The sequence below is a fragment of the Gossypium arboreum genome, chromosome 10 (genome assembly GCF_025698485.1).
Source record: "Gossypium arboreum isolate Shixiya-1 chromosome 10, ASM2569848v2, whole genome shotgun sequence".
Lineage (NCBI taxonomy): Eukaryota > Viridiplantae > Streptophyta > Magnoliopsida > Malvales > Malvaceae > Gossypium > Gossypium arboreum.
Window position 1 is genome coordinate 2,225,004 of NC_069079.1, and position 23,684 is coordinate 2,248,687.

The 23,684-nt window shown below is 32.7% G+C and overlaps 4 protein-coding genes and 1 non-coding gene across 6 annotated transcripts; 4 read left to right on the forward strand and 1 right to left on the reverse strand.

The window, feature by feature from the left end:
* Positions 1-128: 128 nt before the first annotated feature.
* On the forward strand, positions 129-201 carry TRNAV-UAC (transfer RNA valine (anticodon UAC)). The gene has a single exon. It is a non-coding gene; the product is annotated as a tRNA-Val (tRNA).
* A 627-nt stretch (positions 202-828) lies between these two features.
* On the reverse strand, positions 829-5,426 carry LOC108487365 (general transcription and DNA repair factor IIH subunit TFB2). The gene is made up of 15 exons (XM_017791686.2): positions 5,156-5,426; positions 4,905-5,069; positions 4,669-4,737; positions 4,325-4,418; positions 4,068-4,168; positions 3,914-3,959; positions 3,769-3,828; positions 3,239-3,307; positions 2,880-2,963; positions 2,698-2,781; positions 2,494-2,579; positions 1,882-1,972; positions 1,663-1,743; positions 1,427-1,501; positions 829-1,330 (listed from the first exon to the last, which is right to left on the reverse strand). The coding sequence occupies exons 1-15, from the start codon at positions 5,266-5,268 to the stop codon at positions 1,193-1,195; spliced, it is 1,356 nt and encodes a 451-aa protein (XP_017647175.1). The 5' UTR covers positions 5,269-5,426; the 3' UTR covers positions 829-1,192.
* A 1,960-nt stretch (positions 5,427-7,386) lies between these two features.
* Positions 7,387-12,682, forward strand: LOC108487242 (allantoinase). Its single transcript, XM_017791536.2, has 15 exons — positions 7,387-7,584; positions 7,961-8,054; positions 8,210-8,324; positions 8,888-8,961; positions 9,297-9,373; positions 9,451-9,487; positions 9,561-9,646; positions 9,987-10,046; positions 10,269-10,417; positions 10,575-10,701; positions 10,838-10,993; positions 11,082-11,192; positions 11,491-11,601; positions 11,712-11,810; positions 12,301-12,682. Exons 1-15 carry the CDS (start codon positions 7,498-7,500, stop codon positions 12,427-12,429), a joined length of 1,512 nt encoding a protein of 503 aa, XP_017647025.1. The 5' UTR covers positions 7,387-7,497; the 3' UTR covers positions 12,430-12,682.
* A 2,236-nt stretch (positions 12,683-14,918) lies between these two features.
* On the forward strand, positions 14,919-19,698 carry LOC108489281 (uncharacterized). Of its 2 annotated transcripts, XM_017793701.2 has the most exons (5): positions 14,919-15,504; positions 16,222-17,182; positions 17,266-17,790; positions 18,023-18,484; positions 19,135-19,698. In XM_017793701.2, exons 1-5 carry the CDS (start codon positions 14,981-14,983, stop codon positions 19,444-19,446), a joined length of 2,784 nt encoding a protein of 927 aa, XP_017649190.1. In that variant the 5' UTR covers positions 14,919-14,980; the 3' UTR covers positions 19,447-19,698. The 2 variants fall into 2 exon arrangements, with proteins under 2 accessions (XP_017649190.1, XP_052876019.1); XM_053020059.1 differs by lacking the exon at positions 19,135-19,698 and having other exon boundaries at positions 18,028-18,098.
* On the forward strand, positions 19,553-22,111 carry LOC108489282 (stem-specific protein TSJT1-like). The gene is made up of 4 exons (XM_017793703.2): positions 19,553-20,243; positions 20,570-20,810; positions 20,915-21,035; positions 21,708-22,111. The coding sequence occupies exons 1-4, from the start codon at positions 20,038-20,040 to the stop codon at positions 21,905-21,907; spliced, it is 768 nt and encodes a 255-aa protein (XP_017649192.1). The 5' UTR covers positions 19,553-20,037; the 3' UTR covers positions 21,908-22,111.
* The last annotated feature ends 1,573 nt before the right edge of the window (positions 22,112-23,684 follow it).

A 23,684-nucleotide genomic window follows, 5' to 3' on the forward strand; every position in this document is an offset into this window, starting at 1 on the left:
TTTCTGGGAAACTATCTGTTTGTATTCTTGTTGCTTGGCTTTTTACATTTTGTCACACTATCAAAAAATGACACTTCCCATTTGAATTTATATAATAAGTGATGCTACTTGGATTTCTTAGCACGGAAGTTGCTGTGGTGTAGTGGTTATCACGTTAGTCTTACACACTAAAGGCCCCCAGTTCGATCCTGGGCAGTAACAAAATAATATATTTGCCTACTGTTTTTTTGTTCAACCACGAAGATTCCAATACTAGGAATGGTTGCACAAAAGCCAAATAAAAATAGGGTCTCAAGCCCAAACCTAGCATACAGAGGCTGATGTTCATACAATGACACCCCTAGTAAACTCGAGTCAAACTGAGAGAGGAACCCTTGTGTACCATCATCGAAGAAAATGGCATGCAACGCGTGATCGAAGATCAAGCATATCTGATACAACACTTGATCCCAAAAACCCTACTACAACGAAAAAATAGAACTAGTAAATTACAAACATCCCAAAAAAAAAACACGTTTTCGATGCCAATGTTCATAATCTTTTTAGTGAATCTCGACGTAGCTCCAACAACAAAAGATCTTCAGATTAAATGAGACAAAACACGAGGCCACGAACTCTAGAAAGCAAGCCTCTATTAGCTTGATAAAAACAAGCCATGAAAGGCTCAAACACGAGCCATAGGAAGCTCAGTACAAGCCCTAAAGGCTGGTTTTGCTCATTTACATAATTTCCAACATACATTCCAAAATTCATTAGCTGTTTACTTCGTAAGTGTAAAATTCCACCAATAAATAAAAATAGAAAACTGAGAACCTTGGTTATAAAAGATTGTCTTCAAATATTGGTTTCTTTCATTAAATATAGTAAAATTGATTTGGATAATATAAAACTATTGACAGGTGCTTTTGTTGAAAATCTCCATAGCAGATACAAAGGCAGGGTGCAGTGACAAATAAAGGATCCTATCAACCTTTGATTTTAAAGCTTAAAAAATAAATGAGCTGTTCTTCTCCCCCATTCCTAATTTATTTAGGTTGAGAGCCTCCAATAAAAAAGGAAATTTTCATACAAGGACCCTGCTCTTGCTAAGTAGAGATTCCTAGCACCCTTTTTCCCTACCAAAACTTCGAACAATCTCAATTGGCTGGTGTCATCGAGAGATTGGATGATATATACGTACTAAGTATACAACCTACTTGTTTTGACCACGAAGATGCTCGCGCATAAGCATATGAATCTCTGCCTTGACAACCATACGCATTTTCTTAGCATCTTCCCATAGTAAACCATTATGCATACGAGCAAAGTCGGAAGCAGCCTCAAAGACATCCTGTTCGATAGAGGAAGACGTCAACTCCAAGATATGATAGCATAATGTTCAGAGATAAAAGAAATATATCACTCAGATCAAGAGGCTCGATATTACCCTCGAAGGAAATTCATCGTAAAAATGAGCTGGAGTCATCTCAACTCTATTCAAGTCAGTTTCCCACAATCTTATCTGCAACAAAAGAGCAACTACGTGAACATCCCTAGAGTAATCAACTTTCGAACTGAAAAGAGCAAATACTCGATATGCTTCCCTTGAAGCAGGAATGTATAAGTTTAAATGAATTAGTCACGTAATAGAGCCAAAGTATTCAAGCAGATTAAGTATTCAACCTGATCCGTGACATTTTCAGGTACCGATGGTATTTTCGCAGCAACTCGAGGATGTGCATTCTGCTGAAGGAATGTAACTATCTGTATTCAGGAGTTACAAGGAGCTGGTTAGACTATGTTAGATCATTTAAGTTGCTACTTTTTTCAATTGTGAGATTTCTTGCATGTCTAGATCCTTCAATTTGGGATATCAAAGAGCAAATAGAAATGGATGCTAACCTGCTCCGCAGTAATGCCATTTTCAAAAGCATTATAGAGGCTTTCTTTTGTTATTGCACCAACTATGAGGTTTGGAAGTTGATACTCTACCCTATAAATATGAGCACATTATCGTTTTAGTGAAGAATTCAATAGTTAGTATAGAAGTAATAAAGCTGAGAATCTTAGAACAAGCCAGTGAAAGTGGTTGGCTATATATGTGAATCAGCAGATTACAGGTAAATTCAAGAGCCTTTTTGAAGTGGGTAGATAAAGAAGTGGAGAGCTAGAATCAGAAAAGAGATATTATTAATCGGCTATTCTTTCAATCAAGCAGAAACAGACCCTTGTTTACTTACTAAAAATGTATTACTACATTTCTAACTTCTCTAGACTCCTAATAGCATTAAATCAATTTGGATACTTTTTTTTAATGGTATCGAAGAGGAAATTAATTTTTAATCAGAAGGTTGTGTGGTTACATTTCCACCTACTGGCCCCAAAGAGTTTGGAGGAAAATAAGAAATTTTTGCTTTTGACACTGGGTGATTTTCATTTTCCCTGGAACCATTCTGGAAAATGATATCCAAAGTTATAAAATGGGAAGTTCATTGAGGATTCACTGCTTCATACCTTGCGAATAGACGTAAAATTTCACAGTGCAACTTAGATGATGAGTATGCGTACATCCTAAAGTTTGTTTCCACAACAACAAATCCCTGAAGTTATATAGCAAAATAACTGCATGAGTAAAGTGTAACACAGCTAGGGAAAACAATGATAACAGTTAATACATCAGAAGCCATGTATTCACACAACTAACTTAATTAGCCATACCTGTTTTCTTGATGATGAATCTGTTAAGCTCACTGAAAGATTGGTGGCTAATTTAGTAGGTATAAACCAACTCTCTTTCCTGCCCTGGACATATGCAAATACAATAAAACCATCATAAAGCATTACTTAAAACAGTTTATCTGTGTATTCCTATAAGAAAAACTAACTTTAATTAGGACAACCTTCTGAAGTTTGACCAATCCCAAGTCTGCAAGGTCCTTGATCATAGTTGTCTGGTCATCAGTCAGTGTATCTAAACTATATGCCTATGACAAGACAAAGCAAATTTATAGAAAATGTCCAACAAATTGTTCACAAAAGTTAAATCTAAAGAACCTCAAGAAAAGAAAGCATTACCAAAAGGAAGTAAGAGTCTATGCAAATAACAAAATACAACAAAAGTTTCTTTTTAGGATTAATAATGTAGATACTTGCTAAGAAAACATGGATTAAACAAATGTCAAGCATAGGCTTCTTCCAAAAAAAAATTTCTATGAACAATCATAGATCAAGGGTGAAGTTATAAATGAATATGACATACCTCACCAGGGGTATGAAAACTAAGTTCTAGCAAAAAACCAATTAAGTCTGCTTGATCTACACCTTGCTCCTGCACCAAAACATGAAAGTCCGAGCATAAGATAAAAAGACGGGCTACAAAATGACAGAAAAATAGTTGCATCAATGTCTTCCAATTCAAGTAAAGGCCAAGACAAGGAGCCAATTTCTATTTTTCCTTCATTAAGCTTATCAGTATATGGATCCATCAATCCCCAAACACTTATACAACCAAAAGTCCCATATAGGAAATGGCACCTTTTCCCTTGAACTAAAAGTAGCTGCTAATGCTCAAGCACACAAGAATACACAAGCTATTACTTTAGTGCATGCGCACAGTCACACCCCCTAGGGTACATTCACATTTAAGAGGATAATATATACTAATAAACCAATACCAAATAAAAATTTACAATAAATTCATGCCAATTTCCCCTTCAAGAACCTAACAAACAAAATAGCTCTAACAAACAAGTTCCAAGCAGAACACAATAATTATCTCATCAAATATACCTCTGAATTGGAGATATACTCTCTGATAATATACCAAAGCTGAGCATTTGTATCCATCAACTGTAAATTACACAGATGAGAAGTAATTTTAGGTGACAGACAACCAGAAAAGAGGCAAAAGGGCCGTGAGTTTCATGATGCACACCAAGAATTGGAAACCACTCTCGGTTAATCTTGGAGCTTCTTTATCTCTGTAGAAACAGACATAAAGACATCATGACACCAATCTTGAGATATAGAACCCTCGATATCTATTGCATAAAAGAAATGAAGCTAAAGTTCATGGCAGGATATAGCACCTCTGACGCAAAAGACCACGCTGAAAAATTCTCATCATGGAAGAGCTGAAGCTCGTTGATTTTTCGGCTTGTCCTGAACTTATAAGTTGCAGCAAGAAACACTGCTTAACAAAGCTGAAGTAAGAAGCAGCTCAAACATTAAAACTAAACAGTTGAGCAAATTCAAAACTAATTGCATAATTCCGCATCACATACACTACCATTAAGAACATATATTATGCCAATGAATCGATGAAAAAAATAGGTGAAAGTCACACCTCCCATTGCTCATGTGCATAGGCATCGAGCTCCTCTGAGGTTGGAAGCCTTGCAGTAACACTTTGAGGCATTGGTTCTCTTGGCAAAATCCCACTGCAAAGTATAATCCTTTAAATAACTACTACAACAATAACACAACATAAGGAATCTAGTGGCATAACAAAAAATTAACTACGCATGTGATAGAATTGGCTGTAATTTAAGTAATAAGAAGAATATAATTTAAACCGGCAAATTTAAGGGTTTTACAAGTATGTAAACTGATAATACATAACAAAGAGAAAATTTTAGCCCCTTACATTTTGACAACTAGCCTCTAACCTGGGAAAAAAAAAAAACTTACCCAGATATCATATGTTTCCGGAGATTAGTCTGAAACGTGGAATTTAACTTGTAAGTGGTTTCCTTTTTCCTAGCAAAAAGATAAAGATCGATTAACACAGTTCATACGACCATTCCCTATTATGCACAGTAATAAGAAAAACAGTGATTAACACAGTTCATACGACCATTTCCTATTATGCACAGTAATAAGAAAAACAGATGCAAATGAAGCAAAAAGTAGTTGCAATTGCTTACCGATCAATTACTTCAAATACTCTTAGCTGAATCAACCGATCGATTGCAACTTTGTGCTTAGATGATCCATCAGCGAGCAGCCACTCCTGCAACGACTTGGATGTTATGGGAATATCGATGTACAACATTTGTAACACGTATTTCTTCGCCAGCGGCGGCAACGACCTGCTCAATGAACGAATGCTTCGATAAATTCAGAGATTCGTTGTTTTCTTTAATGTTACGGATTAAAGGGGGGGGGGAGGGAAGACCTGAGAATGGCTTCGCAAATGAACTGATTACGATAGAGCAAATCGAGCTTAATGGCGGGCAATGAAGCCACCATGTCCATGAAATTCTTGGCGATAATCTTCACCTGAGGCATTTTTGTAAAAAAAAAAAAAATCTTCTTTCGATTTCTAGGGTTTTGGTTTGCCTACGGATGTACAATCAGATTGAAACGATCTGAATACACCATTGATACAAAGGAAAATTATAAGGGTTTAAAGTTGATAGGTAGATATTAAATTTTTTACTACATTCTTATTATATTTTAAAAATACGAGTAAATTTTTCATTTTATTTTATGCCACTGAATTTTATCATCAATTTTGAATTTTATTTAATTTCTTCACCAACTTTAATTTTTAATTAATTTCATCATTCAATTTTAATAATTTGAAAACATAATTTAATAAGAATAATTCTTCTAAATATTTTATTTTATTAATTAACAATAATTTAACTTACAAATATTAAACATTAGTAGATTAAATTAAAATTTCTATTTAATGAAATAAAAATTTGAAAAATAAAATACATATATAGTAAAAGAAAAAATCAAGTTCATTTTTGTAAAATAACTTTTTTATTTCTAATATTATATTTATTTAAATATTAAATTAAAATATAAAAATATTAAATATTGTCTTCTAATTATTTTAAAATAAAATTGAATAGTAAAAGTTGATAAAAATTTTAACTCTTAAAATTCTGTCAAATAAAAGTAAAGCCACAAAATTCAATATAGAGAAAAGTATAGTGATGATTTTATCTCCGGTTCAGAACGACAATAACAAATACCATTCAATATAAAGTACATTAGTAATTTTCAATATCCAATTTATCAAATATTCAATATTATTCCACAAGATTTTAGTTTTGTTCAACTAACATATTCTTACTAATCGAAAAATATTCTAATCAATCTAGAGATATTTTGATTCTATTAGTAATGAGGATTTGAAATATCACGTATTATCAATGAAAGAGAGATTCAACAATTAAAATAACTATTAATTTTTTAGGATCCTTCATTTCTTCAAACGAAAATAGAATCAGATTGATTCCTTAAGTGCCTTTTTTGATATTTCTCAATGTCTCAACTATTCAAGTAAGGTGAGAAACAAACGAATAATCGTATGCATTCAGAATAAATAGAAAATCTTCTTAAGAATCCTAAAAGATCCATTTGTTTTTTTTTTCTAATAGATGATTAGAACTTCATTTGGATTCGAATCTTACTGAAAGGTCTATTAGAGATTAGAAATTGTTCAAGAAAGAACAATATGTTTCTTTTGTCCCTTCCAGACGATTAAAAAATAAACAAATAGTTAAACGTTACGCTACGATTTTGAATCAGACGAGATATTTCAAAAAATGACAGATCTGTTCATTATATCAATAATCGAGTCAAATCTGGTGTGATTTGTCTTTTTTTATTTATTCATTGAGATTGGATAAAAAATAATTATTGAATGAAGTATTTAATTCTAGAGATGAATCGAAAAATAAATCTTTGTCGACTAAAATATAGTGACAAATTTGCATATTAATCAATTAATTGTAATTATTATGGGTTGCCTTTTTCTGTTCAATTATAGTGTAGTAACGACGAGTGAACAAGCTCTAAGAGAGTTGAGAAAGCTCAATTGGACCACATTTCAAAATGTGTTAATTGTCAAGTGTAGTTGAGTTTGAGATATTAAAAATAATAATATTTTTACTTAAATTTAATTATAAAAATATCTAAATATGAATATAATATTATTTTTTATATATTTTATTGATTCTAAATAGTAAAATAGGCTATGTGGATCCAAGATTGAAAAATAAAAATCTAAAACGACACAAAGTAAGCTAAACCACTTGACCCATGAGTAAATGATATTTGTACTTACAAGTTATTTGAGTTTAACTCGAAAAAAGCTTTAATTTAATTTGAGCTATAGAGTAAATTGAGTTTGAGCATTTTAAGCTCATATATATATATATATATTAGATTTGAGTTTGAGAGGAAAGGGGAAATGTTTTACAAGCATCAAACTTTGAAAAACTTACATAAGAGTAATAATAGAATTTAACCAAATAGATTTAACAACTACCATTTGGTCAGGATTAAATTTTTACAATTTGAAAAGTATAAAGACTAACTTTAATTAAATTAAAGTACAGGTATTAACTCCACAATTTATGCAAATTAGATGGCCTAATAGCAGAATTTGACTCAATTCATTCGTAAAATCACACGTGTACCGAGATGTTGAAATCTCATTGATTTCTTTTTTCTTATCAGCAAGGAAAGAAAAAAGGGAAGTGGAAGCTGGGAAGAAAGATGGACTTGCTGCATTGGAAGCTTTTTCCTCTGTCAGCGCTGCTCGCTTCTTTCCTTTTCTTTTTCTACATTCAAGATTCTTCCAAGGTTTATTCTAATTAAACTCTAATTATTAGGTGTTAATTATAATCTTAATTTTCGATTTTTGTATTTTTTTTTTCTGTTTGACATTGATGAGAAAAATAAACAGATGAAACGAAGATTTTCTCAGTTCTGTGACTTTCTTTTAGGTTTAGTATCTGGTTTAAGAATATCAAAACTAAGGAAATACTCTGATGAATTTCAATCTTAATAATCCTGAAAATGATTATGTGATTTTAGCTTAAGCTTTGCTTTGTTTGCTTTAAGGAATTTACTTCCATTTACTTGCTTTTCTTGTAACGCAGTTTTGTCGTTTTAGATATGATTTTTTGATATCGTCGATCAATTAAATAAACTGAAATTATGATTTCATATTTGACAGTCATCTCAAAGCGGTTGTAGTCTTTTTCCTCACAGTCACTATTGGATTGCAAGCAAGCGCATTGTGACACCACAAGGGATTATTTCTGGTGCTGGTATGTAAAATGACTGGTATCACTATGAAGATTTGATAGAGTAAACATGGGAATCTAGTTCATTATGTTGATAATCAGTGTTACTGCTAGACCATTTTGCTGTACTTAGTACTTCATTTTGTTTATTTGTTTTTTCCGGATGTGTAAATGGACAGTTGAGATAAAGGGAGGGAGTATCGTATCAATAGTTAAGAACAAGGATTGGAGTGGCAAATTTAAACAAGTAGTTGATTATGGCAATGCAGTTGTCATGCCTGGCTTGATCGATGTGTAAGATATTAGATCTTGTTTTCTACCATTCATGCTACTTAATAATTCATTCGCAATTTGTTCATTTCCCCAACAGTAAATACATAGCATAGCACTATGTTTGGTGGAAAGGAAAGATGAAATAAAAGGGAATGGAATGAAAATAAAAAGTACTTTCTCCACCATTTCCTTCAAGTGGTAAGAGGGGAAAACACAAGAGGACTGAAGGAAAATGGGTGGATTTGCATCTTTACTTTTCCTCCAATTTCAGGCCTTCCGTGAGAGGAAACCAATTTTTCAGCTTAATTTAAGAATTTCATTTACAACTTTACCCATAATCTCTTTCTTTCACTTTATTTTTCATCCTTAAGATCAAATTGAATGAAGGAAAATTAACTTTCTTTCCTCTCTCTCCTTTTTTTCTTTCCTTACCGTTTCTGTCTCTCTGATTTCCTTTTGTCTATCAAACATAGTATAAATTCTAAGCAGTAATGGAGATAGATAACTGCTTGAGCATGAAAGTAGATGCAATCAAAAGGAAAATTTATAGTGCATAAAAGTTGCTTACGTTTTGTCCATGGTAGGCATGCACATTTAGATGATCCAGGGAGGGCAGAATGGGAAGGATTTCCTTCAGGGACTAAAGCAGCTGCTGCAGGTATATTGCTTTATATGTATAAATTGTAAACTTGTATTAACATATGTCTCCTTTGGTAATAAATGCAAATTATAAATAATTCACCTTCTTTGAGTAAACTTTACAGTTTTCTGTGGTGGGTTTGTTTGCTACTTATTTACCAATTAAAATGTTTATGGTTGGTTTTGGTTGTTCAGATAAATATGTTGTTCTTCCTTATTTTCCCTTCATGATCAACAGATATATTCATGCACTATTAGTCCTTTAGAGTTGTGCTATTGGAATTTGGAATATTTCTTTCTTTTGGTTGGCATACTGTGTACGCACCTTAACATTTTATTACTGTATGTGTACAGGTGGCGTTACAACATTGATTGACATGCCTCTAAATAACTTTCCTTCCACTGTTTCAACAGAAACCTTGAAACTCAAGGTATGCCTAGTACATATCGATGACAACATAATAGATATGATATATATCATCTATTTGAACGCCGTTTCTTTTGACAGATTGAGGCTGCAGAAAAGAGTATTTATGTTGATGTTGGTATGTTCCATGAACTGTACCTTAATAAATCTCTATCTCAAAGACTGAAGTCTAAATAATATACCATGACCAGGCTTCTGGGGAGGTCTAGTTCCTGAAAATGCATTCAATGCAACAGCTCTGGAAGCCCTCTTAGATGCTGGTGTCCATGGTTTGAAGGTAAGCATCTAATGAAATGATTTAGTTATATATCATTTGCATAGTTATGCCACCAATAGCATGAAGGCTGGGTCTTTGTATTTTCTTAGAAAATTATGCCACCAATAATATTGTATGATTAATCTTAATGTCATGTATGACATTAAGAATTTCCCAACTGGTGAATGCTGCTTTGGATCCTAAACCTAATGTGCATTAGTTAAGGTGAGAACTCACTGACATCATTAGAACATACTAATTCCGTTTCGTAAGTCCTAACAAAGATATCTTGTAATAGCAGGGTTAATCATTTTTGACAAAAGAAATTTTATCTTACGACTTTTATGTTCATGCTTTGCAGTCTTTTATGTGCCCTTCAGGGATTGATGACTTTCCTATGACAGATGCCAGTCATATTAAGGTTCGTTTCTGATACCCGTATTGCACTCAACTGATGATAAAGCTAGTTTTCCTTTTGAAGCGCGGCATATTTGCATTTCTGTCTGCATTTCTTTTTCCATGTTCTTTAGTCTTGTGATAATGCATAAACAATAGTCTTCTGATCGATATACTTTAATCAGTGTTTGAAACATTGGTGATCTTTAGTCTATCTTCTGAAATTCATGTCAATTTGCTACTTTAGTCAGGACTGTCTGTATTGGCCAAATACAAGAGACCTTTACTCGTACATTCCGAGATTCAATCAGTTGTTGAAAGCCACTTAGAAACTGAAGATGGTGGTGGTGATCCTCGATCATATTCAACTTATCTTAAAACAAGGCCACCTTCTTGGTAAGTTGAATTTTCTTTTATTTTATTCATTGGGAAGGAGCATGTTTAAATACTTTTGTTTGGAGCTCAGTGGTTTTATATATGTTCTGCACAGTTTACAAATTTGTTGAATTCTGTTTCTTTACATGGTTTAGATTAATCTTGATTTCCCACTCAGGGAGGAGGCAGCTATTAGAGAACTTTTGACTGTTACAAAGGACACCAGGAGCGGAGGTCCGGCAGAAGGTGCTCATCTTCATGTGGTTCATTTGTCTGATGCCAGTTCTTCCTTAGATCTTATAAAGGTATTTATACGCCACAATCTCTCTGATAGAATTCCCTTGCTTGATCATGGCACAATTTTCGTGTTCTGTTTCCTAGTCTTCAAACTGCCAATAAATTACTGCTTGTGATATTGCACTTTCATTGTGAACGCATCAGGAAGCAAAAAGGAGAGGTGACAGCATAACTGTTGAGACTTGCCCTCATTATCTAGCTTTTTCAGCAGAAGAAATTCCTGATGGAGATACTCGTTTCAAGTGTGCCCCACCTATCCGTGATGCAGCCAATAAAGAAAAACTATGGAATGCTTTAATGGTATTGCCATTAACTTTTCTGGTGCAACTAGTTGACATCGATCCAGTTTCTTCAAACCATTTCTTTTCTATTTTTGCTAATGTTCCAGGAAGGAGATATTGACATGCTGAGTTCTGATCATTCACCAACAGTACCGGAACTTAAACTCCTGAATGATGGTAACTTTTTGAAGGCTTGGGGCGGTATATCATCTATACAGGTTGGTAAATTTCCATTTAAAGAAAAATGATCTCGAGAAACTGTTTGCTTTCTTCCTATATAAATTTCTTATACCATGTTAGACTAACATTACTTCCTCAATATTATGCTAATTTTTGAACAAAATGCTTTATAATATCATCTCTCTGGCTTCAAGGTTGATATCCAAACTTCTGTCTGATTTATATTGTTATGCCGATGCATCATTTCTTCGTGTCTCTCTTTGATTGTTATGTACTCTTACTTGGTACCAGTTGGTGGATACTGATTAATGCCCTTTTGTATCGAGACATATGCAGTTTGTTCTTCCTGTGACATGGTCATACGGACAGAAATATGGAATAACTTTGGAACAGTTAGTTTCATGGTGGAGCGAGAGGCCTGCGAAGCTTGCTGGACAACATTCAAAGGTCAATTTTCTTAAACTATCTTTTTACATATGCATTTCCATTGATCCCCCTTCCCCTTTTTCTGGTGCATTACGAATGAATAATCTGGAGATGACAACTACATTGTTTAGGGAGCCATAGCAATCGGAAACCACGCAGATGTCGTTGTTTGGGAACCTGAAGTGGAGTTTGACCTCAATGAAGATCATCCCATGTTTGTTAAAAATCCGGTACATATCCCTTTATCTCTATTATTTGGTAAAAGTATCACTGAGGCTTTTGTATTGGGAGTCCGATTATATTTTACCCTCTTTACTAAAAAAATGAGCAAATTAGTCCTTGTACATTAGATTAAAGAACAATCTGGTCGTTTTTTATTAAAAATTTTATCCATTTTTGCTGTTAAAAACTGGCGTGCCTAATAGAATAACCAAATAGTTACACATGGCATACTATGTGTACCTCATTTTAACATGCAAACCAATTTTCAGTAGTAGAAATGGTTGAAATTTTTAACAAGAGGATTAGTTTGCTCTTTGATCTAATATACAGGGATTAATTTGTCCATTTTTTGAGTAGAGAGAGCAAAATGTAATTTTGCTCTTAGTAGAAGGGCCTCGATGGTACCTTTACCCTGTTATTCCTATCTCATACATAATTCTTGTTCTCGATTGGTTCTATTGTTAAGTCGGAGTATGTTTTCTCCCCTATCGAATGCAGAGTATATCTGCCTACATAGGCAAAAGACTGTCTGGAAAAGTGCTGGCCACTTTTGTAAGAGGGAACCTTGTTTACAAAGAAGGGAACCATGCTTTTGCTGCTTGTGGTTCTACAATCCTCGCAACATAGCATGGAAAAAATGGGTAACATTATTCTCATAAACATCATAACAAGCAATGAACTTTTCTCAATTTTCATAACACAAAATGAAAAATAAAACAGTTAAAACGCAATAATCACGAGTTGTACAATATATTTAATACATTTGTCTCCTAGTTTTTGTTTAGGATTTTAAACACATTTAATTATTTATGTTATGTTTATCTTTACATAGTTAAGATGAAAAAAAAAAAAAAAAGGCGTGCATGCTAGTATCACTAAATTTACGTCTCATCTTTCTTCTCACCATAATGCATTGTAGTAAAATCTTTATTTATCAGCAACTTTTACATTTTTTTTAAGGGAATGCTAAATTTTTCAAGAAAGGAAAAGAAAAACATGAAATTATATAAAGAAAATATTGTAAATTACATGTGTTCATGGGTTGGGTTGGGTCATGTCATTATTTTTACATATTTTAAAAATATAAATTTTATTTAATTTTATATATATTTAAGTAAATTTTAAATATAAGCGACTTAATATTTTTAATACTTATTTTATTGTATAATATATTTAATTTTCATTTGGTATAAAAAATCTATAATAAATTTAAAAATGGAAGGAGTCAGGTCGGATATTTTTATTTTTTTACAGAAGGTCGGGCTTTTTGTGGTAGAACTCAATATTGACCTTTATTTTAAATGGTTTTATTTATGATTTAGTTCTTGAATTATATTAAATTTTCATTTTGGTACTTACTTTTGGTTTCCCACTTCGGTATTTAAAATATCATTTTAGTTTCATTCTACTTTAAAATTGCCGGTGTCCAATAGAATGCTCCACGTGTAATTTTTTTTTAAAATCGTAGATTAAGCTATTTTAAATTAATCCAATTCTTTTACGAAATTCATTTTCCGAGATTAATAATGTTGCACTAAAAATATCTTGGGTAAAGTGGAACAAAAGTGATAATTTAGATACTAAAATTGAAAATGAATATAAGTCAAGGATCAAATGGTAAATTAAACTATTTTAAATTAATCTAATATATATACTATAACAATTTGAAGTTATAAAAGGAAAACAATTTTTATATGGCATGCTTACAATCTATCATTTGTCACTATATAATTCTCCCATGTGTAATTGTTTATTATATTTTAAAAATTATTTACAGGTAATATATATTGTAAAGAGCGTAATTAGGTAATACGTACCAAATTTAAATTATATTTTATAATTAACTATAATTAATACAAGACTCATAATCAGCAATAATTTTTATTTGACTTTTTTATTTTTGATAGATATCATCGTATATAAAGTTTTTAGTTGTTGAAATAATAAAATAAATATTTGAATTGCTAAAATTCTCGGCATTACAGTATCTTTTAAACTTGAAACATTCTTTCCCTATAGCTGTAATTATGTGTAGCACTTTAATTTGGATTGTTTCATTACTTTATTTTATAGCATCTACAAATGAAAAGTAGGAGTAGGAAATATACACGAGCGAAAAGAAAAAAAAGTATTATATTTCTTTTTAGAATTTGTCCTTTTCATGGAACACGATCATTTTTAACTTTTTAATAGATTTTAGTTTGATCTTGGGAAGAACCATTATGAAATCAGGAAAAGAGAAGTGAATTTAATGTTGATTGAAGACGTTGTTAGTGGAAGATGATGTTCATGATGGTGGTTGGCTTTTTAGAGAAAGGAAGAGTTTTAGAAAATATAATTATTCATCTAAAGAAAGAAAAAAAAAATAGAGAAGTGAAAATGAAAAAAGAAAATAGAAGAGTCAAAGTCATTAAAGACTATTAATAATAAAACTTTACCTGAGAGTAAATATTAAAATCTAGATTTTAGATTAATTTCATTTTAACTCCAATTATACATTTAAGTAATTTTATTTTAATATATTATTTTATTCACATCATTATATTTAACTATTTAAGTCATTTTTATTATATATTTTAAATTTTATTTCAAATTTGAACATAAGTTTAGTTTTTGATTATGTTACTATTTCAATTTTTAATTTAATAAATGCTTAATTTATTGTATAATTTAATTAATATGGTTATATTTTGCATGATATATAATATTTTATATTTATGCTATGTGTATTTTAAATTATGTTGTTACTAAATATTATAAAATATTATATAAAATCAAACAAAGATCGGATAAAAATTATTATAAAATAAAAGTACAAGACAAATAAACAAAATATGAAAATTGTAATTGATTAAATGAAAAATTTAAAAATTATTCGATTCCATTTTTCAAAATGTATTTCACAATTACATTAATAATTGTTAGATAAAATTTAAATGACATAACACATAATATATGCTATAATTTATTTATTTTAAGAATAATTATTTAATAATATATTTAATCCGTGCATAGTAGGGAAATACAAACTATATATTTTATTGAAGTCATTTTCCGAGATTAATTACGTATCACCTAAAACATGCTGATGTGGCGCGTAGCGGCGGACGTTTGGTATAGTTTAAAAAACAGAAATGGATAAGGAAAAACCCATCCAACTGAAATCTAAATAATCTTCATGCAACTCTCCACTTATTTCCTTTCCCTCCAAAATCCTCCGTCTCTCTCGTACCGCCACCGTCTCTGCCACCACTATCTCTCAAAAAGACCCTTTCGGCACAAACTCATCTGCACGCTCGCCAACTCAGCCGATCAACGCTCATCTGAACTCGTCACCACTCTCCAGAGCGAAACCCTAAAAACCTTAGAATGGCCTTCCCTTTGCAATTACCTTTCTCCCTTCACATCTACTTCCATGGCCTTCTCCCTCACCAAAACTGCCGCAGTTCCCGTGGGTCAATCGCGGGAAGAGTCCCAGAAGCTTCTCGACCAAACCACTTCCGCTTTGCACGCCTTGGAGGCCTTGAAGTCGGAACCGTTGGATCTCTCTGTAATCGAAGACGTCTCGGAGATCCTTCATTCCGCGGCTTCAGGACAGGTGCTAACGGTAAGGGAGCTTTGCAGAGTTCGTAGGATGCTCGGTGCCGCGAGAGCTGTCTCGGAGAAGTTGGCAGCTATCGCTGAAGGTGGTTCTTTGGAGAGGTATGATTAATTTATTTTCAATTTTCTCTTGCTTTTTTGACACAAATTTAATCTGCATTAAAAAAAACTGTTAATAGTTTGTAATGGCTTAGGATTATATATTAGAAACGGTTGGAGTTATAGTTTTCGTATTGGTCTTACTGTCCGTACAATGGATTAGTGATAACTGATAAATACACATATAATACTGAGGAACAACATCTCTAAAAGATTTGTAATTGCTTTCAAGGCGTGTCTTAATGAGTGTTAAAGCTTCAAGTTGAAAGGATTATCTTTATACGTAGCAAGAAAAGGTCAGTTACGGTGATGAATGCTTTGATTCTTTTCACAAGTTCAGAAATTGATTTTATGTTTCTTTAAGGATTCGAGCTTTTGATCTTAATAGAGTTTGGTTTTCATATTTTGCTTTTCCTAGTGTAGGTACCTCAGACTTTTAGTATCTTAGACTCTTAGTTTAAAATGATTTTGGTGTAAGCAACTTTATTTGATGTGTCTCTGAAAGGTTCTTATTTTTGTTTGATTCAATTGGGAGAGGGCAGTCTGTCATATGATATCTTGTCTTAGTAAGGGTCTAATATTGTTTTCGTGGTACTATAGATCCAACTCTGCACTGCTTGTTTCCTGTTTACTTTTATGAAATTAAATATATAACCTGCCTGTATGAATGTTAAATTTAGTTTTATAGAATCTAATTCTTATTATTGAATTTTTTGCCAGGTACACTCCATTACTTGAAATACTTCAAGGTTGCAATTTTCAGTTGGAGTTGGAGCGAAAGATAGGATTTTGCATAGACTGCAGCCTTTCAACTATCCTTGGTAGAGCAAGTGAAGAATTGGAGCTTATTAGAGAAGAAAGGAAGAGGAACATGGAAAATCTGGATTTTCTGTTGAAAGAAGTATCAGTTAGTATATTTCAGGCGGGAGGCATTGATAAACCTTTAATAACGAAGAGGCGGTCAAGGATGTGTGTGGGTGTCAAGGCTACCCATAAATATCTACTTCCAGGTGGTGTGGTTCTAAATGTTAGCAGTTCCGGCGCAACATACTTTATGGAGCCCAAAGAAGCAGTTGAGTTGAACAACATTGAAGTAAAGCTTTCAAATTCTGAAAAAGCTGAAGAAATGGCTATCCTAAGCCTGCTTACATCTGAAATAGCAGAATCAGAAGCTGAGATAAAGTATTTGTTGGATAGACTTATAGAAGTTGATCTTGCTTTTGCTAGAGCTGCATATGCTCAATGGGTGAATGGTGTCTGTCCAATTTTAAGTTCAAAGGAATCTGAAATGTTAATTTCTAATGGCGCAGATAATGCTTTGTCAATAGATATTGAAGGGATGCAACATCCGCTTCTCCTTGGGTCTTTTCTAAGTAATTCCACAGATTTTATCACATCCAACTCTATGGGTCCATCTGTTTTGGGCAATACAAGTGGTGAAATGACTCCTATAAAGTCTTCAAAAGTTGTATCCAACTTTCCCATTCCTATAGATATTAAAGTTCAATGTGGAACGAGGGTGGTCATTATTTCAGGACCCAATACAGGAGGTAAAACTGCTTCAATGAAAACTTTGGGATTGGCATCTATTATGTCAAAGGCAGGCATGTATTTGCCTGCTAAGAAGCAGCCAAGACTTCCATGGTTTGATCTTGTTCTTGCAGATATCGGGGACAGCCAGGTAGTGGTTTTACCTTTTTTTATGAGCGATAAATTCTCATTTCCTTAATAGCTTTTGTCCTGACTCTTCTTTTATGATTGAAGTCTTTGGAACAAAGTCTTTCAACATTTAGCGGGCATATATCACAAATTTGTGAGATCTTGGAAGTAGCCTCAAAAGAATCACTTGTCCTCATTGACGAAATTGGTAGTGGAACTGATCCTTCAGAAGGTGTGGCTCTATCCACCAGTATCTTACAATATCTAAAGAATCGCGTTTATTTAGCTTTTGTGACAACTCATTATGCGGATTTAAGTCGCCTTAAGGAAATGGACCCTCAGTATGAGAATGCAGCTATGGAATTTTCTTTGGAGACCTTACAACCCACTTACCAGATACTCTGGGGTAGAACTGGTGATTCCAATGCATTGACTATTGCTAAATCAATTGGTTTTGATGGAAATATAATTGAACGAGCAAAGATGTGGGTTGAGAGTCTAATGCCAGAAAAGCAGCAGGAGCGCAAAGGTGTGCTGCAACAATCGCTAATGGAGGAAAGGAACAGTTTGGAAGCTCAGTTCAAAAGAGCTGAATCTCTTCATGCAGAAATTATGAAACTTTATTACGAGGTATGATTTTAGAATTTCAACTCATCAGAACATTTTTTTGTTGCTGCTTGCTCTTTGTTATCAAGAAGAGAAGTGATAATAGGTGTTGATTACTTATTCGAGGTCAAGCTGTATTATATGGCCAGTTATTAGAACATTGGAGAGCTTAACTTCGTTTTTTTCAAGACTAGTATATGTTCTGTATTACTTATTGTAGCAGTTTTTTTATTGTTTCTTGCTCTTGATAATGAAGGTTAGTAGTGAGGCAGAAAATCTTGAAGAGCGTGAGAGAGCTCTCAGGGCGAAGGAAACCCAAAAGGTTGAACAAGAACTAAATGCCGCAAAATCCCAAATTGAAACTGTAGTACAGGAATTTGAGAATCAGCTCCAAACTGCTAACTCTGAGGAGTTCAATTCGTTGGTTAAAAAATCGGAATCTGCGATTAACTCCATTCTAAAAGCTCATCAACCTGGTTACAGTTTCTCTTTTACTGAAACAGATACAAGTTCATATCAACCTGTGTCTGGTGAGCAAGTCCATTTAAAGGGACTGGGAAACAAGTTAGCTACTGTTGTTGCAGCATCTGAGGATGATGACACTGTTCTAGTCCAATATGGTAAAATTAGGGTCCGTGTTGAGAAGAGTAATGTTAGACCAATTTCAAGTAGCAAACAGAATATTGCGATCAGTTCTGGGCAGAGTTTCGAAAGACAGGTTTGTAATAAAGAATGCTTTCTTAAACATTTTGCTTTTGTTTTATGTGTTATATTTTTTTAGTCCTCTTATCGGGTTGGGTACCATGCTGAACATTTTGGTGAAGGACAATAATAGCAAGAACTAAGTTGAGTAGTGGGTGGCTCTGTTTGATATACCCTGCAGTTCAATTGATTAGTGGGGCTGACTATGTTGGAATGCAGCTCCCCTCCCCCTTATGTATATTTATTAACCTTTTCCTTTTAATCTCCCAATTTCCAAGGTCCTTTTTGTCGCTACTGGGAAAGCCAATCCATGACTATTCCCGTAGTGTATTTTCTGGTTCTACTGGTTGTCATACTTGCATTACTAGCGCAATTGCTTATTTAAGTTGCACTTCAGTACATATCCAACAATGTTCTCTACATCCTTTTTTTGAATGCCTCCTGAAGCTTTTACAGACAAATAGCCCATAGCTTGTTTCCTGCATATTTTTCACAAATTATTGACTTAGATCATGTAGATGCAATGAAGTTGGGTTTTTCCTGCCGACACATTGAATCATACTGTAAAAAGTAGCATTTTGGGTTTGTTTCATGTATAAGCTTATAATCTTCTCCTTGTCTTGGAGTTGAATTTAATAACTCTGATTCTGATCGTTTTTGCTATAGGGAGAACAGAGCAGAGAGGTCCCCAGTAATTCAGATGCTACAGAAAGTGGTGCAATTACTTATGGCCCATTAATTCAGACATCAAAGAACACTGTAGATCTCCGTGGTATGCGAGTTGAAGAGGCTGAACTCCAACTTGACATGGCTATCGCAGCAAGAGGATCAAATTCAGTTCTCTTCATTGTGCACGGCATGGGCACTGGTGTCATTAAGGAGCGAGCACTGGAAATGTTAAGAAATCACCCACGCGTGATGAAGTATGAACAGGAAAAACCATTGAATTATGGTTGTACGGTTGCTTATATCAAGTAAAGGACATTCATGTTCCTTCCACTTGACTGCACTTTCAGTATATATTTGTATACACAATGCGGCCAACTTTTAGATTAATTGGCAATTTTGATTGTTTACCTCAGTTCCCAGGCCTTGGCTTGGCATGAATGCTTCGTCAATGAAAGTAAGCTAATAGATCTGAGTAGCAAGTTGTAACGGTAACAATACTAATTTCTTTCTTTATCCATTATCCATTAATCCTAGCTGTCCAGTTTGAATTTTTCTGAATAACCCCATCATTTCTGTTTTCTTTTTCTTTTCTTGGAAACTGTGATCTGAGACGTCAGCCCATCTGAGGAAGAAACAAAAAATTTTGGCACCATTCTTGCATGCAAGGCATGCCTTAGCTTCAGAGTCCAGGTTACACGTGAGACCCAACTTAAAGCTTTGTGTTGTGCCACATGCATAGACCCCAACGTAATCCTTTTTTGTAAGCTAGTGAAAGGAACCTTCATTATTCTTTCAGTTACAAGGCTACAGCAATTTAGAGATAAGCATGAACTGAAAGTATTGGCTCCATTTAGGGTGCCAAGGATATGCATTAGCTTTAGTATTAGTGTTTCTGCAAAAATGTTGGCGGTTTTCGAGAAAGCAATAGGAAATCCACCGGAGGAGCTCAGGCTTCCTTCAGTTGGATTGGATTCAGACGGTAAGAAAACTCGAGAAGAAATCTTGCAGACTTTCAGGTTGTTGTGGCCAGAGTCGACCTTTTACCACCTTTCAAATGGGAATTTCATGACACTGTCACACGGAGCACAAGGTCCTTTGCATCCAAGGTATTCAAAATTCATCCTTCTCCATATTTGGTTATGAGCTGAATTATATAATCTTGTTTTCTTTCCTCAAATTATCTTTGGCTGGAAATAAAGATTATACACTGAATGTTTCATGTTGCATCTCATAAAATTCAGAAGTTCTATAATCTAAGAACTTTAATGCTTTAAAATAAAAAATAAAAAACTAATTATTATGACTAACAAGGTAATATATCCTATCTTTTTCAGAGCTATGGCTTGTACTTCTAGTATCAATTTCACATAATAGATATATATAGGTTCCCTCTTTCAATTATTTGATGATCTAACAAGAAATGTACCAGCAGGTCCATGGTTGTCATGGATGACATCTTCTGCATCTTTATTGGGACTCTTGTGAACATTAGCGAACTTAGGCGACATTACGGCTTGTCCAGACAAGCAACAGAAGCCATGCTTGTGGTTGATGCTTACAAGGTTTTTCGAGACCGAGCTCCGTATCCACCCGATCAAGTCATTAAAGATCTTGAAGGAAAATTTGCTTTCATTCTTTTCGATGCTAAATCTAGTACTCTCTTTGTGGCCAGAGTAAGTAGATATAACCAAAATGCCTTCTTCTTTTTTTTTTTTTAACACTTACGTAGTTGTCATTTTAAACTTTATAACATAATTGTTTAACAATGTTTAATTAGGACCGTGAAGGAAGCATTCAACTTAAATGGGGAATGGCTGGAGATGGCTCCCTGGTATTATCAGATGATCCAAACACCATAGAAAAGGCTTGTGGAAAATCCTCTGCTTCGTTTCCTCCAGGTAAAAGTATTGGTCCAATTGTGGTTTTAGTCCTTTTAACATGCTGAAATTTGAGATTTGATTTATTTATTTTGATTTGGCCTAATTTGATCTCCTTAACTGTAACTGTTAACTTTAGTCATTAAACTGATGAGTGGGTTTCTTTTGCTGATAACTTTTTTACTGTAAAAACCCATGTCACTTTAAAAGCAGCAGTTAACAGCTAAGGTTTAACAGTGTTTTCAATCTTGACCTGCAAACAGGGGCCGCGGCGGCAGGGGGTGCTGGCAGGTGCCTGACCCCCTAAAATGGGAAATTCAACTTTTGGCCTTTTAAACTTTATGAAATTTTTAGTATATGGTAAAATTGTATTTTGACCATCAAAATGATAATATTTTGATTTAATCTTTTAAAAAATTATAAAGATATAAATTATTAAAATAGTGAAATTACAATTTAATTTTCATAAAATTATACAACTTAATTTTGACGTGTCCAGAAAAATTCTCTAAGTTCGCCCATGATAACTTATAAAAGTAAAGTGACAAAATTATGCCAAATATTGAAGAGAATTCCAAATTCCAATATAGTTGGGGGACAAACAATAATTAGACCAAAAGTATTTATAAACTTACCTTTCAAGTTCATTTTACTGCTAAAAGTACAAATTTATGTATTTGTTAAATTTTACAGGCTGCATTTTCATGAATGGCAATGGCCTTGTAAGCATTGATCATCCAGTCCATAAGGTAAAAGCAATAGCTCGTCAAGATGACGATGGGAAAATCTGCGGAGCAATGTTTCAAGTCGACTTGTTTACGAGACTCCAAAGCATTCCTCGTAATGGCAGTGCCGCGAATTGGGCAGATACTGCCATCGTCGAGGGAGACTGAAAAAAGGGGAAGTTTTTATCGGAACGGTAGGCGAAATATTGCCTTTTCGTTTACATTGTGGTGAAGTGGACAAGATCTGAATTCTGGCCTAAATGTTTCATGCTTGTTATGATTTTGTGCTTTGCATGTGTTCATGTTGACATCTGTTTTTTTTAAAAAAAAATGTTAATTCAGGTAATAAGAAAAAAGACAAAGTTAACAAAATGTCTGGTAACATAAATCATAATTTAATTTTACAATTAATGCATCCAAAAATACACAAAATAATTTGTTTTAGTTAAAAAAAGAAAAGAAAGAGAAATGTTAAGTATATACACTAATTAAAGGGTCTAATTATAATTTATAATATTATAGTAGGTTTAAATTAATAACATTGTTGTATTAAAGTGATGATCTGCAATTTTATTAATCATGATAAATTAAAATAGAAGCATCAAATTCCATATTTCAATATGATGGAGGGACTAAAACCATTATTAGATCTTAGCTAAAGTTATTTTGTTTTGAGTCTACTGAATCATTAGTGGAGTGATTATCCTTTTTCATATGAAGAAATATTTTAACGTGTTATTTATATAAAATTCAATAAAATTACCAAAAATAAATTTTACTAAATTTTAATAAACTTGTTTTTCCCTTTTTTTTTTTTTAAGAACCAATACAAAGATAGTACAATATAAGTATAAATATATGTCTGATCTATTATAATGCGGAATCAATTAATACAATGCATAACGGATGAAAACATGGACGAAAACTAGACTAATCCGAAAAGAGCTAAACAAAATCTATGCAAGATATACATCTTACGCTTTTAACTTTTCTCATATGTTCAAGGTTTTCAAAATCGATCGATGGTCGAAGTGATCAGGTTACTAGTCCAATCGGTTTTCTAATTCAATTGAATAACTTATTTAAAAAATTGAAATATTAAAAAATAAAAAAATCGATTCAACCGCTAATTTGATCTATTCATGAATCAATTGATCTAACTCCTTCAAGATCAAATTTTTTATTTAATTTGCCCAACTAATTAATTTGATCCGATTGTGAAAACAATGATATTGTATTTTGAGAACTTGAATGATGATAATATCATATTTCCTTAATGAAAAGTTTACCTAATTAATCCATATTTTACATCTTAGGCTTCGTTTGTTTCACAGAAAATGATTTTCAAAAAATGATTTCTGGAAAAGCTAATATTTTCTGGTGTTTGGATGAATCTGTGTAAAATATTTTCTATTGTTTGGTAAATTTCTTAAAAATATTTCATAAAAGTTATTTTCAATTAAATAAACATACATTTGAGATTTTCTTTTTTTCATTGTTTAATTGAATTTATTTTTGTCTATAATTTTATATTTTACATTGTTTTTGCATATATTAAAATATTATATTAAATTCGATTCATTACAAAGTTATTTTTAATTACATGACTATTAAGTGAGTATTTTTATTTAAAAATGTGACATCAACGAAATTGACAAAAAAATTTAACAATGTCAACAATTGGACTTGATTTTCAAAATTGAAAAGTAAATGGACTAAATTCTTGAAAATAAAAGTACAAAGACTAAAGTACAAATCTGTGAAGTGTACATAGACTTATGATATATTTTAACCTTTATATTACAAAACATTTATTATTAATATATTTATAATTATAATAAATATTTATTATTAAAATATTAATATTTAATATTTCAATAATATGTGAATAATATTATTCAAAATTATTTTTTTAAAATTTATTATTAAAATAAAATTAAAATAT

Bases quoted from the DNA above. Each gene is read 5' to 3' on its own strand.
- LOC108489282 (XM_017793703.2), top strand. From the start codon at position 20,038: ATGTTGGCGGTTTTCGAGAAAGCAATAGGAAATCCACCGGAGGAGCTC. The intron at 20,244-20,569 runs GTATTCAAAATT...ATGTACCAGCAG, and splicing joins CAAGGTCCTTTGCATCCAAG to GTCCATGGTTGTCATGGATG. The intron at 21,036-21,707 runs GTAAAAGTATTG...TAAATTTTACAG, and splicing joins CTCTGCTTCGTTTCCTCCAG to GCTGCATTTTCATGAATGGC.
- LOC108487242 (XM_017791536.2), top strand. From the start codon at position 7,498: ATGGACTTGCTGCATTGGAAGCTTTTTCCTCTGTCAGCGCTGCTCGCT. The intron at 7,585-7,960 runs GTTTATTCTAAT...CATATTTGACAG, and splicing joins ACATTCAAGATTCTTCCAAG to TCATCTCAAAGCGGTTGTAG. The intron at 11,602-11,711 runs GTCAATTTTCTT...TACATTGTTTAG, and splicing joins TTGCTGGACAACATTCAAAG to GGAGCCATAGCAATCGGAAA.
- LOC108487365 (XM_017791686.2), bottom strand. From the start codon at position 5,268: ATGCCTCAGGTGAAGATTATCGCCAAGAATTTCATGGACATGGTGGCT. The intron at 2,964-3,238 runs GTATGTCATATT...GTCTTGTCATAG, and splicing joins GTTTTCATACCCCTGGTGAG to GCATATAGTTTAGATACACT. The intron at 2,580-2,697 runs GTATGGCTAATT...ATATAACTTCAG, and splicing joins ATTCATCATCAAGAAAACAG to GGATTTGTTGTTGTGGAAAC.
- LOC108489281 (XM_017793701.2), top strand. From the start codon at position 14,981: ATGCAACTCTCCACTTATTTCCTTTCCCTCCAAAATCCTCCGTCTCTC. The intron at 15,505-16,221 runs GTATGATTAATT...ATTTTTTGCCAG, and splicing joins GAAGGTGGTTCTTTGGAGAG to GTACACTCCATTACTTGAAA. The intron at 18,485-19,134 runs GTTTGTAATAAA...TTTTTGCTATAG, and splicing joins GGCAGAGTTTCGAAAGACAG to GGAGAACAGAGCAGAGAGGT.